We start from the raw sequence: 15,714 nt of genomic DNA, 5'->3' as shown, positions 1-15,714 counted from the left end.
TTTTACAATACATACTTCTACACATAGTTTTTTTATAATTTCTTGTAGTATTGTCGCGGAGGCTATAAGGAACAAAACAGAAAGGGGAATTGGTGTCCTGCCTGGAACACGTGCGTCGAACGAAAAAGCGTATACGCTCTCTCGTGGAGTGTAGGGCGCAAACGTGGCGGACTTGGGTTCGCCGTGTCTCGGCTGAACTGTTCAGCGTGGTTGCCGCAAAGCGAGCACGAGGCAACGACTGCTGACCCGTCATATTGATCGACCTGGATCCGCAGTCCTCCTCTATCCGATTGCGCGGCTCGGGCGGCGCTCCGCGGGCTGCGCCGTGTCGCTCCCCGACGCTCGAACGCGCTAGCGTAGTCGCAATCACTGCACCTGCGAGTAACGCATCGTCGTCCTACCCTGTCGTGGGATCGTCCGTCGCCATGCTGGTGGTGCAGTGATCGAGAGATCCGTAAGAGACAGCTGAATCGCCGACGTGATTGCATGTGATCTGCGTCCGGACTAACTGCAGCGGGGCCAGAGACCCCGAAAGCTGCTCCCTATTTCCTCGCGTTCAATTCTGGTTACAACACCCCTGGTGTCCAGAATCTTCCCACTATGAACTGTGTACGTATTCAAGGTGTTTCGAATCTTCCTTCGGGTTGCTACCAATTTTTGTGACGCTTGTTACCCGAGGATCCCGTTCAGGCTCGCGCGAAAATAATCTGCTCTCGACAATTCAAATTGTGCCTAAATCTAGTGATGCGTACGGGTTCGAAGGTAATCCAGTCCCATACGGGCCCTTTCGTCTGTTCGCTTTAAATTTAAATGAACTTGAGGAGGCGTGCGTATTCGTTGGATAACAATATTACGACAGATTCTCAGTACTCTTGTCGCGAATTTATTGAAGCCCGTGCAATAGTGTGAAACCTACAAAAATCCAAGTTTCCCGTTAATCGGTATTTTTCAAATTGTATTAACAGCTTCGACTAGCGCGAAACGATCGTTTACGTGTCCAACGTTTCCGCGAACCTTCCGTTTTCAAACATTCTTCGTTCCTCAACTATTTCAGACTTTTTGAAAGAATTCGCTCACATATTTGATCTTAAGTCATCGCATAAACAAAGAACATTTCGTTCATAAGTAAACGTAGCCATTGCTCGGGATGTTAAAATTTTCAAGCAGGGTCACGGTACACTTGGAAAATTTTCTAGAGCAACAGGTGTCCGAATTTTGGTTGTTGTTGTTGTGCTAAGTAATAACATAGAATGAGTATATCGAAGAAGAGCATTATCAGAAGGGAGATTCGTTGCTTATTTGTACGGTTCGCGACGGTGCTACTAGTTTATAAAATCTCGTGGCGATCGATTACAGAAATTTTCGGAAGATTTACTAATGCTTTCTTTTCCGACGAAGCTCGTGCAGAAGCTTTACTACGCCCTACACCTTGTTGCATGCCGCAATCCAATAGTACTTTCCATTACGCGTCTCGTATATCAAAAGACTATACCGTCTCCCTTCGCGTAAACATTTACATACGGGATGGCGAGCCGTTCTCCCGATCGTCGCACATATTGACCCGTCGATCGATCACCCGATGATTTAAGGCATTTCGTTAAAGTCCCCACGTGCTCTACGTTTTCTTTACGCAAACCGATCGAGTCAACTCGAAATTAATCGCAACCGATTTAACTTGCAACCAAATCAACATTGACCTGTCGTTAATCGATGCCGAGGAACGAGCGGCAACGCTTGTCGTGTAGCTCGTCGCAGACAGCATAATTACAATGGTGTCACTTTCATGCAACGTGTCGCGCATCATCATTCACATCATGCCCAGTTAAAGACACTTTAACTGTGCACATCCTCGTTTTTTGACTTCCTCTGTTTCAACCGTTGTTTTATGCAAAGTCACATCTACGAGCACAAGATTTCAAGTCCAAACCAGATATAGTGGGTAGTTAATATACAGGGTGTTCTTTTTAAAGCGGTCCAGGCAATTATCTCGTAAACTATTAAGTTTTTTGCATAAATGTTTCAAATAAAAATCGCTTTGTTTCGAGAAGTGCATCTGTCAATTGATGCGTGACTGTCGCGCGCAACCTTTGTTGGCCGGGTTGCAGCATTTTAGGCGGATATATTATTGCTAACCTGAATAACTAAAAAGCGGAACCGCAATTTTTCGTCATATTCGTCTTATATCGCCATGGATAACCGCCCGCTGAATTTTCTCCCACCTGTAGTCGGACATTATGAAGCATCCATATGGAAGTCGGTGCTGCATGAAGGCTGCTACACTACGCGACAAAACTATAGGACACCTGCGATTTTAGCTAATATTTTATTAATACTAATTTTTTCGTAAAAGTTTTCGTTATTAATCCATAGAATCAACTAAAGTACATACATTTCCATAACGGCAATGTTGTTGAATTAGATAGCAAAAAGTTTCGTTAAAATTTCTAATTTTTGGTAAAATAAGGTGCGACAAAACTATAAGACACTGTACATTTTAGATAAGAAAAAGTGGGTGAAAGTTGACGAAAAAGATTTTTTTCTATTTACTAGTAATGTGTTGTGCCATCTTTATATTTTATAGTTTCGATTTACCGTCGTGGTATCGATTTATATAAATTTTTATTTGATCTTGACTTAACCCTTTGCACTCGGCACTATTTTCAATGTAAAATTTAATTTTTCTTCCGTCTTACAATATTTTCAATTTATTCAAACGAAACTGATCCGATTTCTACATATAGTATTTGAATGTTTAGTAATCTATTAAATACAAATATTGTAATGTAACAAATATTTTGTAATATTTTTTGTAATTTCTTTGAAATAATGACACAACAATTTCTGGTGGTGCTTCGGAGTCACCATTCGAGTGCTAAGGGTTAATTTGGCCTATTGTTCTTCAATACGAGCTTTCAATTCTTCCACCGAGAAAAACTATTTTACTATATACAGCACGTGCTAAAATTCCTCAGATGTTTTCTATTATATTTAAATCTGTAGATCTCGCAGGCCATGGTAAAAATTTCTGTATTACGGTCTTCAAAATATTTTTTTACAGGTTCCGCTGTATGCACAGCGGCATTATAATGTTGAAAAATATAATTTTCATATGCAATAGTGCTGGCATGTCGCGTTAATTGTTCTTCTAATATTTCTATATATTTAACTGCATTCATGCTGGTGTTAATAAATTTTACATCGGTTTTCCCGTGGTACCCTATTGCGGCCCATACCATGATGTCGCTTCCGCCCATTTGCCTCTTTGACAAATGCGATTCTTCCTTCCGCAAATCATAAAAATAATAATGAAAGACCATCCGGTCCATCCAAATTGAAACGTTTTTCATCTGAAAAAATCATTTTTCTCCACTTTTCTTCCACTGGAGATGTCTTTCCACAAAATCAGCCCTGGCTGCAATGTGTCGATTCGTAAATGGCGGTTTTTTCTCCAATTCTCGTTTTTTTAAACGCTTGGCTCGTTTAATTATCCGTCGCACATTACGAATATTGGTGTGAACGCCAGCTTCTGCTGCAATTTTCCGTGCTGTCAAGCTAGAATTCGGTTGTCGCTTTTAGACGTCCACCAGGATGTTTTTTTCCATAATTCTCTCTACTTTTTAAATAATTGAGCACATCAACTTCGCCCAATCGTTCTTGAAACTTCTGAAATAGAAGTATTCTCTTCTTTTAAATTTACGATCACTCTAATTTCACTGTCGGTCAGCTTTTTCCCACGCGACATTGTGGCTATATTATGTAAGAACACAATTTAAAATGTTTAATTTTAAGTACACAATTACTTCTAACACTGTGACTGCGATTACAGTATAAGATCGACTGACAAAAAGCTACTGTCTTATAGTTTTGTCGCGACGAGAATTTATAGCATGTTTACATACATTTCCCAAGTTCTTGGAATTGTCGCCTTCGATATTTCGTAGGACTGTAGAATATACTTCCATATAATGTAAACAATAACACTATGAACGAAGGAAGACAAAACTCGAGCCTTGCATAGAATTTTCATCGAATTTCGCAAATGTCTTATAGTTTTGTCGCGGAGTGTAGATCATCGTTAGCAGTTCTATCGGACGATCCCCGATCTGTTGAACGGTCCACAGTTCGAGGGTCAGAGACTTCCGCCGAATTTTTGCGCTTGCAATTCTTTCAGAATCATCCTCGTTGAAAACGATCGCGTAAGAACGACAGGAGGTCGCGACACTAACCGATAACGTGACACGCTGGAATATGAAATCGCAACGTTACGACAGCGAAAACGACTCACACCGGAACAGTTGTCGTTCGTCGTAGCAGAGCGTCGAACGGACGATCCTAATCACGCCGCGTTCTCTTGAGCAGCCGGCGAATTTTCAACTTCCTGCACGAGGGCCAAGAACACCCACCCCTAACTCGACAGGTATGGCGATCATTCAATTTTTTAATATTTACGCTTAGCCATTTATACTTGGAATTTTTCCATTCTTCCCCTGCCGATTCAACGGGGTTCCCCGCTTTCTGCATTTCAAGATAAGGAAAGAACAATTTATTTTACTCCTTGTTTCGCGCGAAATTACTCTCCCCGAAGCAAACGCGTGCTCCAATACACGCGAATTCCGCTCCGGTTTACACGCGACGTGTTCAGTCACGAACGCGTTGCTTGTCGGTTTATAATATTTGCATGGATAAACGTATCAATCTCTACAGAATCCGCACAAGTCTCGGAACGAACACTCTTCGCGGAGGATCGGATATGAAACCCTGTCGATGTGTGCAAATGAGAATCCCCTTTAACCATTTGCCGCTCAAGCTTTTTTTCGTGTGCAGTTATCGTTAAAGTGTCAACTTTTATGCGAAATAAAATTCTCTCTGTTCCATTGCAATAGTAAAATTAAAAGTCTCCGGACGGTTGTCAGTTTTGAAAAGAAAATTTCTTTCGTGGAATTGAAAATGAAATCTGTCCCGCAAACGAAATCAGGCAACATTTAAAACACGTGTGCGGCATAAGTGCGTGTAGGGTTAAACGATCGAGTGCTCAGCGTCGCCTTCGCCGTCAGGTACTTTAGCTTATGGGCAAACAACATATTTCGCTTGCGAGATCGATGTTGCATAGAACAAAAGACGCCACTTGAAGTATTCTTTGCTTGTAGTATGCAGAGTCGCCAGGTCAGGGGAATTGACTCCGAAGATGTCGAAACGCGTCGCGTGACCGAGAATAGCGTCAACGCAAAGTAATTATCGTTCCATCGGATTCTTAAAAATCGTTTTCGAAACGCGTCACCGCTCTTAATTTAAACTAGCTAACAATAGGTCAAGAGTTACAGCAATTTCGCTGTGAAACTGTAAACCACCCCCGCTACGGCTCCAATTTTGCGCCGAGTAATAGCCTTCTCTGCGGATCAAACGGCCGACTTGCGTTCGCGAGCTTTGAAAATGACGAAGCGTAGAAAAACAACCTTGTTAGTTAATTGAACAGGCCGCGGTGGTAACCGGTGCTATTGAATTACTTAAACACGTCTGTCGTCGAGCCAGTGCCTCTGAATATCAATTTAAGGGGGCCGGCAGGTCGACTCTGTGTAACCACACACATACATGAAATCCATATACGTATATGAACTTGCAAGGGTCAAAATGTTGACAAATTGACGCTTCAATATCGCAATGAGCAGTTTAAAAGTGGTCACTTGGGTTTCCTAAAAGTCCAATCTAGGTCTGTCCAGAGCCCAAATTGCGAATTTCTACCTCATCGTCGAGTAATTTGTAATATTCGGCAGAAATCTCGCTTTCTGAAGCAAGGATGACGTCACAAGATGGCTGCCGCAGAGAGATTCTCTTAATTTCGAGAGATTTAGTGTCTTTTTTACCGATATGTCGTAGACGCGATGTAGTTCCACAAAAAAAATTTTAATCATTCCACAATCAGTTTTCCCTACTGACCGTTCGAGGACCGTTCGAGGATTGGCGTGACAGTCAAGGCCAAATGTCTGCCGGCCCCCTTAATACTGAAATTACTGAAATTGCAGAGTACAGTGACAACTTCGTTCTCGAGTAACCAGCAATTGTTCTTAATAACGCTGATAGCCTCTGTAAATTAATAATTAATATTCGCACTCAACGTATGAAACTACTGGGGCCGAAGTTCCATAAACAATTTTTTACAAAGTTCTTGAAACAGAATACATTGAATTCGATCCATCCTAAAGTATACTCTACAAAAAAATATATATCAACATCGTTGAGTGTAGGTTATTTTTAGCGACAAATGTGACAAAAGTGCCTACTTCTTTCTTCACTCTTTCTCAACCGAGGAGCAACGTTATAAAATTGCTGTTGTCAATACACTTACTTCACACGTTAGGGTAGATTTAATTCTTTTTTTTTTTAACCCTTTGCACTCGAAGCCATTTTAACTCTTAAACGAAACATTTCTTCCGACCTAGAATATTTCCCTTCTATATATATTTTTTCATGCTATACATACGAAAATGGTGCAATTTACTCGTACAGTACTGAAATGTTTAGTAATTTATTGAATACAAACAAATTTAATAATGTAAAAAATATTTTTAATAATGATACAGGAACTTTGAGTGGCGCCTTACAGTCGCCATTCGAGTGCTAAGAGTTAACAGGGAATTCATTGTTGATTCGTACATATCCGGAGAACGATATTTTTTGTTTTCAGGTTGTCGAAAGTTTTTGTTTTATATTAGTAATATAAATTCGGCCTATGGAGGATTAAGGAATGACCTCGTGCTGAGATTTGTGCGCGTTATTGTTTCGTTGCTCTGTGTACTCGGTGGCCATTAATACTACTCGTTCTCTACATTGATACATGGAGTTGTATAAACAGCGGGTGGGAACATGCGGCATTTTGTTGGCTCACAATCAGCTGTTTCCCGCAGTATTGCCGTTCCCACGAACGCGCGAAGACCAATATCTGCTAGTACAGTTGTTGGTCGAAGTTATGGCGACACGCGTGGAGTGTCTTAACCTAGGTGCAATTTATTTCGAGTAATTGATAATTAACGATTAACGTAGCTCGCGTGAACTGTCCGCGTAAACGGAGAAAGCGGAATCTTTGCTCGGATTCTCAGAAAATTGATAACCGATAAAAATAAAATTTAAATAGTGCCGCAAAGCATCGTTCTCTACAGTTTTAAAAAATTTAGCTTGACAATATTTCTTTCGCATATAAAATATTTTCGATTTGTTAGAACTGCACTCGGTTATACTCCACGTAACGCAGAGCTGCATTTGAAATATTGATTTTCTAAAATAGGCGACTCTATTCCAGCTTTACACGCTTCGGCCCCCCCCTTGATTAGGTTTGCACGTGCGTAATTAGAATCGACAGTCCTCGGTTCGTGGACTCTAGACGAAGACATGATGGCGCCGGATCGCTGATGTCGATAGTAGGATACTGTAGCAATAATGTCGATTAAAAATAGTTTTTCTAATTTTGATTGCAGTTGACCGTGTGGAAAACGGATGCAGCTTCGTGACTCGCATCCGGTGAGCGTTGTTGCATCGAGGGTGACATACGTCATGACACTGGACAAACAGTGAGAAGAGAAATCGCCAACATGGGGACGAACTGTATCATAGTGGGTGAGTTTCGAAAATGGTCGTGCTCCGTACGGGTACAGTGATTTCTAAAGAAACATTTTTCGAGCGAACTCTTATTTGTATTATATCTATGGTATTTTTGAAGGAGTCCCAAAACACGTTGAACCTACATACGAGCACAACCATAGAAAACTTATGCACGCACGGGCTTAAGCGGAGATACATTGTATTATAGTTGTATCGTAATTTACAATTTAGATTTCAGATTATGTTTACAAAACATGCAAATGTGTAAGATTCTAAAAAAAAAGAGAGTGTAGTGATTAGAGACTTTCATTACGTTTTGTGTGTAACAAAGATTGAGATTGTTGAAGGAAATTTCTTTGCTTCGACTTTTGGAAAATATTTTACGAGATTGAGATTTTCCTGAACGTATATCAATTAATTTTTCACACTTTCTGTTTAACGACGGAGTTGTTTATACACTGGCGTTCGATTTACTACTGCGCTGAATTTTCGTGTCTCCCGATGCATGTGGTATAAATATAAAAGTGTAGAGAATATAAATAGTATTGCGTTTCGAAACCTTGTCAAAACACGATGCCGAATGTGTCTTCGTTTAATTCGTGATACATGCAGCAGCGACAGCGGTAGGCTACCTATACATTATTCGTGTATGTGGCAGAATAATATTTGGCAAGTGATGTTCTAGCAGAATAATTGAGGAGTTATCTCGAATAAGGGCGTAAAACTTCTTTTTCTTTTTTTAATTAAATCGTGCTACTTACGAGAGCCCTATAAAATTGATAGTACACGAATTTCAGTTTTAATATAGAGCAAAATGCCCGGAGGATTACAATTTCAATTCCAAAAAAATAATATTGGTTTTAAAATATTGATTTTGAAAGCCCATTCTCCGAATATCGGATTTCCTCGCAATATTGAAAGTGATTACATTGTAAATAATGCAGATGTATTTCCACAGCTACGGTAAAGAGCTTCGCGACAGTTACGGTAGAGACCTTCGCGACAGTTACGGAGATAATACAGTTTTCCGTGTTTGCAGTTTGTTTTTGCGTATAGATTCGCTACCCGACCGCTTGAACCACAATTTTCAGAATCACCCTGTACAGTAGAGATTGTAGATTGTCTCTAGGAACGTATTTAAACCGAACAGCTCCTCAATTGTGCCTGATTAGTTAGATACGAACGGAAAATGCTCCATTGATTGTCTTGGAAGCGACCGAGCGCGCACCGCCCCCGGGTGAGTGTGCAACCGACGAAAAACAAAGAGGGAGACTAAATTGTAGCAGCACAGGTTCAGTTTGCAATTAGCATAGATAAGGGTGGACAAGCGCGACGTGCCGTTGGCGATAAGAATATCTCGTTTCTCGATTTCTTTCCACTCGACGGAGCGCGCGTCGGTCCATGCTCTGCCGATCATTTAAAAAGCCACTGGACGACGTGCGAACCAAGATGGCTGCGAACCAAGAAATGAAAACACTATGAAAGTAGGATTTGACACAAATAACGAAAGTGAACAGGCGTAATTTTCTAGAATTTTTCAAACATCTTTAAATCTTGCTTCTTATTTTCATATTACTTTCTATGAGAAATCTTTAATATATTTTACCGGAAGCTGATTTTATTATCTAAGCGAGCGGAACGTTACATAAATTGACGGAAGACATTTTCGTTTCCACTGTCACCGACCGTCCTATTTTTTAAGTGTGAAGTCGTCGACTATTTTTATCGTCAACGACAGGCTGCGAACGCGACACATAATTCGTGCATACTCGTGTAGACTCCTTGTATGTGTAGTTCCTTTTATGAATCGATCACGTTATTAGGCACGCTGTGTACGAGGTACGTACCAACAAGTTTCTAAAATTGATAACACGGATAAAGCTCGAAACCGTCGACTGTCATTTTTTTATTAACAACAATATTTCCCACACATGCCACTACAAAGACACGCTGCGTGCTGGAAGGTATGAAAATAGACTAAAAGGGTATTTGCCTGGGGAATATCGATCACCGGAGAGCTTCGAAAATTCTCTGATATAGTCTTCGTGCGAAAGAAATATATTAGCGTAACATTGGGAAACTTGAAACGATTAATTCTGGATCACGATACATCCTTCGAGCTTTGAAAGTTTCGTTGATTCGGTTATATGTACAGCTGCGTGGAGAGAACAAGCTTGTGTAATTCCGTTTGAAATCGATTTATTAAATTCGATGGACCGATAAAATTCACATTTCTGATGATGCAAGCCACCCGTTGAAATTAATTTGCAATCACGACGATAGCAAAGACCGTAGCAGTAGGAAGAATAGTGGTAGTCCTAGCGTTGTGCACCCGTTTTATGTTGTTCAGAATTATCGTTTCGTAGCTGTTCGCAGTTACCGATCTGTTTGTCATCGTCTAAAATAATCACCGATGTTTCGTTTCAGCGGCAATTGTACTCGCGGTTGCCACCGTCTGTCGCGCAGAGTGCCAGAGTGAGTTGATCAAAAACCAGCTTCTCTTCAGCGTTCTTGCTGTCGACGTTGTATGTCAACACTAGACAGCAGGGGCTTACGTCTTCAGAGTCAAATCTATCCATTAAACTTGCGAATTTTATTTGTCAATTAATGCGAACCCTTAGCATACGATGAAACTACCAAGCAAGCTCCCTTTGGGACCCCGAGGGTTTCGATTATTATTCTAGCTTCATTTATACCTAATTTAAAGAAAGTATTAGCAAACATCGCACGGTATGCTAAGGGTTACGTAAAACGATTTGCGATGTACAGTGTTTACTCGATACATGTCCAAAAGTCGGGTCTAGCCACGGACATGTATCGGCGAGGAGATACTACTCTTTGATCCACGCGACTTTACACTCCTCTCCGAGGTCTCTTCTTGGCCCCTCACGGGGTATACCCCGCCGTAGTGGGGACAATTGCGCGACAGTTATCGGTCATGCCTCGGCGACATATATCGAGAAGTCACTGTATATCGAAGTGTTCCTGGAATTTTCGAGAACAGTTTGCCTCTTGTCTCTTCTCTATCTGAAGTCGGGGTTGCGAAAGACGGGGTTGGCTTCATTGTGACGGTGTTTTACAGCTCGCTCCGTTTACTGCTACGAATGCGACTCGTGGACGGACCTCCGATGCAAGGACCCTTTCAATTACACCGCGTTGCCGAGGGACCAGCCGCCCTTGATGACCTGCAACGGATGCTGCGTGAAGATGGTTCGCAACGCAAAGTCACGTGAGTGTCCGGTGCAACCCTTCGTACAGCTTATGTTAAAATTTGTCGTTCAAATATTTTTCATAGATTATTTACGACTCGACCGAGTATCGTAATTCCCCTTTTCTGTTTGCAGCGTACGAAAATGTGAGACGGACCTGCACTTCGCAGCTACAAATAAATTTGTTCATGGTGGACCACGTGTGCATGATGGAAAGAACCGGCACTGGTCACATGTGCTTCTGTGAGGAGGATATGTGCAATCGTGTCTCCCCGACCTCGTGTTCGAATCCCGTACTCCTGATCATCCTGTCGACCATCCTTGTACTACGCTCGGCCTTTTCGGGGGTCCCAGCTTGCTTTGTAGAACGTTGCAATGGTCACGTTGTATAACACTAATTTACCCGATTCACCCGCAGTGGTTCCGATCATATCCACATAGACGTTTAGTTTATAGTCGGCGACACGAACTCTCCGTCGGGAAGAGCGATCCCCAGCACTCGGACGCACTTTTAACTCGAATCGAACGAGCTACAGTTTTCTTTCGAAATAAGACGACGATGCTACCTTCGCAACAAGAAAATCTCCAGGCCATCGGTTTCTTTTGAAAATTGACCGCTTGGCACCGCTTCTGTGCCAGAACGAGAGGGTACGTCGTATCCTATGCTTTCCCAACGAAAGAAATAACTGCTCGGTCGACCATTTCATGGTATGCATCGCCTCTCAACGAAGCGAAGCCGCGTAGGTACTGTGCGTGTCGCACAAGAAGTCTCGTGAAAGGAACGCGGGGCTGATTGGCCAGAGTAGAGGGGGCACGCCTCTAGCTGCTCTATTGGCTAAAGCGGTGACACATACTGTAGAGCGTGTGACGTCACAGCCTAAGCATTGGTCTACTGGAGCGTCAACGGTGGGGATGGGCGGAGCGAGCCGCGCCGTCCCGCGAGACTTCTTGCGAGGCACGGACAGTACCCCCATTCGCAATACGTCGAAAGCCGTCCCGAGCCCGTCGACTTACAGCGAAAGAAAACTGTATTTTCCATTCTACGACAATAGAACGTTAGTGGCAAAACGCCGCGAACTTCAAAGAGGAGGAGAAACAATTTCATTTTAAAAGACTACTCGGACATTGAAAGATCTCCTTCCTCTCTTCCGAAAAGCTCGCACTTTGCGCATCGCTCGTTCCGACACACACACAGACACACATACACAAACAATCTTTGTCTCTCTTTCTCTCATTCTCAGGCATAGAAAGTAGCAAGAGATCCCGACCGTGTTCTGTGTAGACAAATCATCTGACTCTCGATCACTGTCACCATTTTTACCTTTCGTTTGGTCGCTACCCGAGGAGGACACCGTTCGGCATTGCTGCAATGTGTTCGCGATACGTGCACCGGAAAAGAACTTGAGTTTGTCCCTGTCAGAACATGCACCCACGATGTGATATTCGTTCCTCGGACTCTCATCTGTCTTGCACGAAGCTAATTAGCACGTTAGCCCCTCGCGGTGTCACACGGATGAACCTTCGCGTAACCGACTGCTAGGGGTTAAACCAAACGAATCCCTTTCCCCGATGAACGCGATTGAAACGAAAAATTGTCGATAGTCGAACAGAAAATTGCTAGCGAAACGGGTGTCAAGCTTGAACAGTAAGGAAGTTCTGCTTGGCACGTTAATGTCGCGAATACAGTGAATTCTCGATATATGTCCACAACACGGGTCTTGTCCTGTATACCCCGCGGTAGTGGGGATAGTTCCGCGACGTTTATCATCCGATCGTTGGAGACATATGTAGGGAAATCACTGTACCATTAAATCCCCACTACGTTTTACGAGTTTCTCTTGGCAAAGTGATTCTGCATGGTTTTCGACGGCATTATTCGATTCGTTCATTACTTCCTTCTTTCTTGCATACATCGCATCTTCGAAGCAACCTTTTCTGATTCTCATTGTGCATCCTCGTGATCACTTTGGCCGTAGCTTCATCGGATAGAGGTACTCTGGATACCTAGACCAAGTTAGGCAAGCATCATACCGATTTGAATGTTTCTCAGTAGAGTGCTCACCCGCTTAACGGCACCCTCGTTCCATTACCAGTTCCGCCACCAGTTTCCAAGCCATCATAGAACACGAAACTACGTACATAGGTATAACGAATACTCGCAAAACGTTGTTCGATCATTGCAAGTCCTAGGGAAAGTCAGTGCCGTCTTTAGTTGTGTGTTACGTCTCACATTAGCCAGCTCTTACATCTCGCGCTGGGAGTGCGGAGCCATTCTGTGGAAATTTTTCGAAGTGACGAAGGATAACCGAGTGTGGACACAAAGAGATGCGACCAAGAGGTCGAGAACAGTCGCTCCGATGCATAGAAGTCGATTGTTGGGGGGCATTCGGGTGCCATTTTCGTAACTTTAAAACGCTGGTAGAATTGGTCTAGTAGACATTTGATACGCCGTACGTTTGTATTATCGAAAAAATACCGATAAGCGTTAACAATGGCAATTTGCTGCTTTCAAAGTGTTAGAATCGCGATGACAAATTTAACATCAACATTGTGACATTGTAAATACTCGTTTACTAAACGTAGCATCGACGAGGTAGCGCTAATTTCTAAGAAATGTCTTCGAGGACAAACAAATTTCGATTCTTCGAGTCAGGGGTAAAGCGACATTCGACGTCTATGCACAAATTTTGATTCACGTTCGATCGAAACCGTTTGCTATTTGCCTTTGTACTATTCGATGTATCTTGTCTTAGTAGTCTCTATTTCTCTCTCAGTGTTGCTATACCGTTCATTGTTCTTCGTCACTGAAGTGTCTTGTCGACGTTGATCATTCGCCATCTTAATGGGACACCGGTGTTTTGCGCATATTGCACTCTAACAGAGCGAAACGGGGGAAAAACGGGAACGGTACCACCTCAGCTTACGGTAGTCATCAACAACGTCATCAATGGCATCGACGTCAACCGGCGAGCACCGACAACAGCATTTTCGTGTTCTACGTTTCTCCAGTTCACTCGCTCACGCGCCCTTCGAAAGATTGCGGAAAAACTATTCGAATTGGCCAAGGAATAATTATTTAATAAGCTCGTACGACTTATTAAATTCGTAGATTCTTTTTGTGAATTGATTTTACTAAGTTCGACCGTATCATGGAAAATGATAATGTCGATAGCATTGAATTCTCGGTTCAAAGGAATGAGGATATTTCACTTTGTCCAACACCTGAAAAATTGTTATTGTAAACAGATGTTTCGACTGGGCGCGTGCGCGTCCGTGTACTACAGTAGTATTAGCGAGTTCTACAATCACGTATTTAGCAAGAGTGTGTTCACAAGTAGCAAGGAGGTACCCTGAGTGCATGGATTGTAGCACCTTCGGTGTAGTAGGTGTTGAAAGCGGTGACAGAGGAACATTTCAACTACGTTCGAACCAGAAGAACTCTACAAAACTATTTTCGTATCGTGCCGAAAACAAGAGAAGACGAATTATTCCTCTGTCCGCGTTGTTTACGTCTCCGTGCAGCAACACCTCGCATGACACTTGCATGGATACTAGTACTTTTGCGACTAACGTAGAGCTCCATGTTCGTAGCCGTCGTTTCGAGACGAAACAGTCTTCCAAACTGAAAGAAAAAAAAAAATAATACAAGATAATCCGATTGCTGTCATTCCAGCAGTACAATAACCCAAGCGAATACGAAAATCTCGAAGTTTCCAAAGAGTTTCTTGCAAAGGACACTTCTACGAGTCTTGTAATCGAAAAAGGAAGTCTGTTTCCCGCCCGAAAGATCCGGCTTTGAAACACAGTGACCCGAAAACACGAAACCTTCCACCCCGACGAATGCAACGCGAGGCAGATCGAACTTAACCAAGCACAAACGTGGGCCTTCAGCTTCGAACGTGCCACGCCGCTCGTGCATTCGAAACGAAAGGAACGGGTCCCGGGACTCCTCGACAGGTCTGGCTTTATCAGGCTTTCGAAAGGTGACCGCGAAATTTTGTCTCTCGCACGCTGAAAACAAGCAACTCGATCGCAAGAAGGCGAATCCGACTCGCTCGAGTGCTCGTCGAAACGAGCTTTCGATCACGCGGCCGAATGAAGACGATCCGCGCGGATCGTCCGGCTGGCACGGCCAAGTTGAACGCGCATGTCCTCACAGAGAGGCTTCCTGGCGAAGCTTCTTGCCAAACAAGCTTCGGTGCTTGCGAGTTAAAGCGAGCTAACCGGTGTTTCTCTGGCAAGCCATGCGGCTCGTGTCGTCATTTGTTCATTTTCGCACGCGCGGCTGCGAGGCTACGCGTTTCTGACTCCTCTCTATTAATTTCTCGCAATCATCCTACACATTCTCGAGCCCCGACTTTGTCGTTGGCCGACGGCTCCGCTGGTCACTGTTGCGCTCCTCCGGGGAAGTCGAAAATTTGCGGATTTCGTCCATTACAAATCTTCTAACCAGCTCATTAACTGGTACACTCGTTACCTGGAGCTTCTCGAGCATTTCTGCGGGACGAAACCGACACCGAAGAGCGCAACATTGACAGGGACACGGCAACGTCAAACGGAATCAGCATGTGACACGGGCGAATCTCATTTCTGAGTCTGGCCTCGCAGCCGGAAAGAATCCACGTAATGCTACCGATACGAGTACCATGCGAAGCAACGGCGGATGTGCTGAGACGAATCTTAAGCAACTCGATCTTGCACGATTCGGACCTGACGCGCCAACAACAGTCCACGCCAGTCCCGTTCGGCAAGCCTTGCGGCGGGCAAGGGCGCCCGCCGATGCCCGCGGGCAAAACCGAGGGCAGTGCGACGTCAGCGGGAAAAGCATAGGCTGAACAATCGAAAGGGGGCGTGGTTCCTTGGCCGCCAAGGCGACAGCTGAGCGAGACCGGTCTATGCCATGGAGCAGCGG

The 15,714-nt window shown here is 43.5% G+C and overlaps 1 protein-coding gene across 3 annotated transcripts; it reads left to right on the top strand.

The window, feature by feature from the left end:
* Positions 1 to 313: 313 nt before the first annotated feature.
* Qvr (glycosylphosphatidylinositol-anchored protein quiver) lies at positions 314 to 12,361 on the top strand. Of its 3 annotated transcripts, XM_076801990.1 has the most exons (6): positions 319 to 609; positions 4,172 to 4,417; positions 7,470 to 7,608; positions 10,021 to 10,068; positions 10,676 to 10,822; positions 10,938 to 12,361. In XM_076801990.1, exons 3-6 carry the CDS (start codon positions 7,584 to 7,586, stop codon positions 11,192 to 11,194), a joined length of 477 nt encoding a protein of 158 aa, XP_076658105.1. In that variant the 5' UTR covers positions 319 to 609; positions 4,172 to 4,417; positions 7,470 to 7,583; the 3' UTR covers positions 11,195 to 12,361. The 3 variants fall into 3 exon arrangements, with proteins under 3 accessions (XP_076658107.1, XP_076658105.1, XP_076658106.1); XM_076801992.1 differs by lacking the exon at positions 10,021 to 10,068 and having other exon boundaries at positions 314 to 609; XM_076801991.1 differs by lacking the exons at positions 319 to 609; positions 4,172 to 4,417 and having other exon boundaries at positions 7,449 to 7,608.
* The last annotated feature ends 3,353 nt before the right edge of the window (positions 12,362 to 15,714 follow it).

Source organism: Halictus rubicundus, chromosome 16, assembly GCF_050948215.1.
Source record: "Halictus rubicundus isolate RS-2024b chromosome 16, iyHalRubi1_principal, whole genome shotgun sequence".
NCBI classification, from domain to species: domain Eukaryota; kingdom Metazoa; phylum Arthropoda; class Insecta; order Hymenoptera; family Halictidae; genus Halictus; species Halictus rubicundus.
Note: the sequence above shows the minus strand (reverse complement) of the source record. Positions and strands in the feature narration are given on the sequence as shown.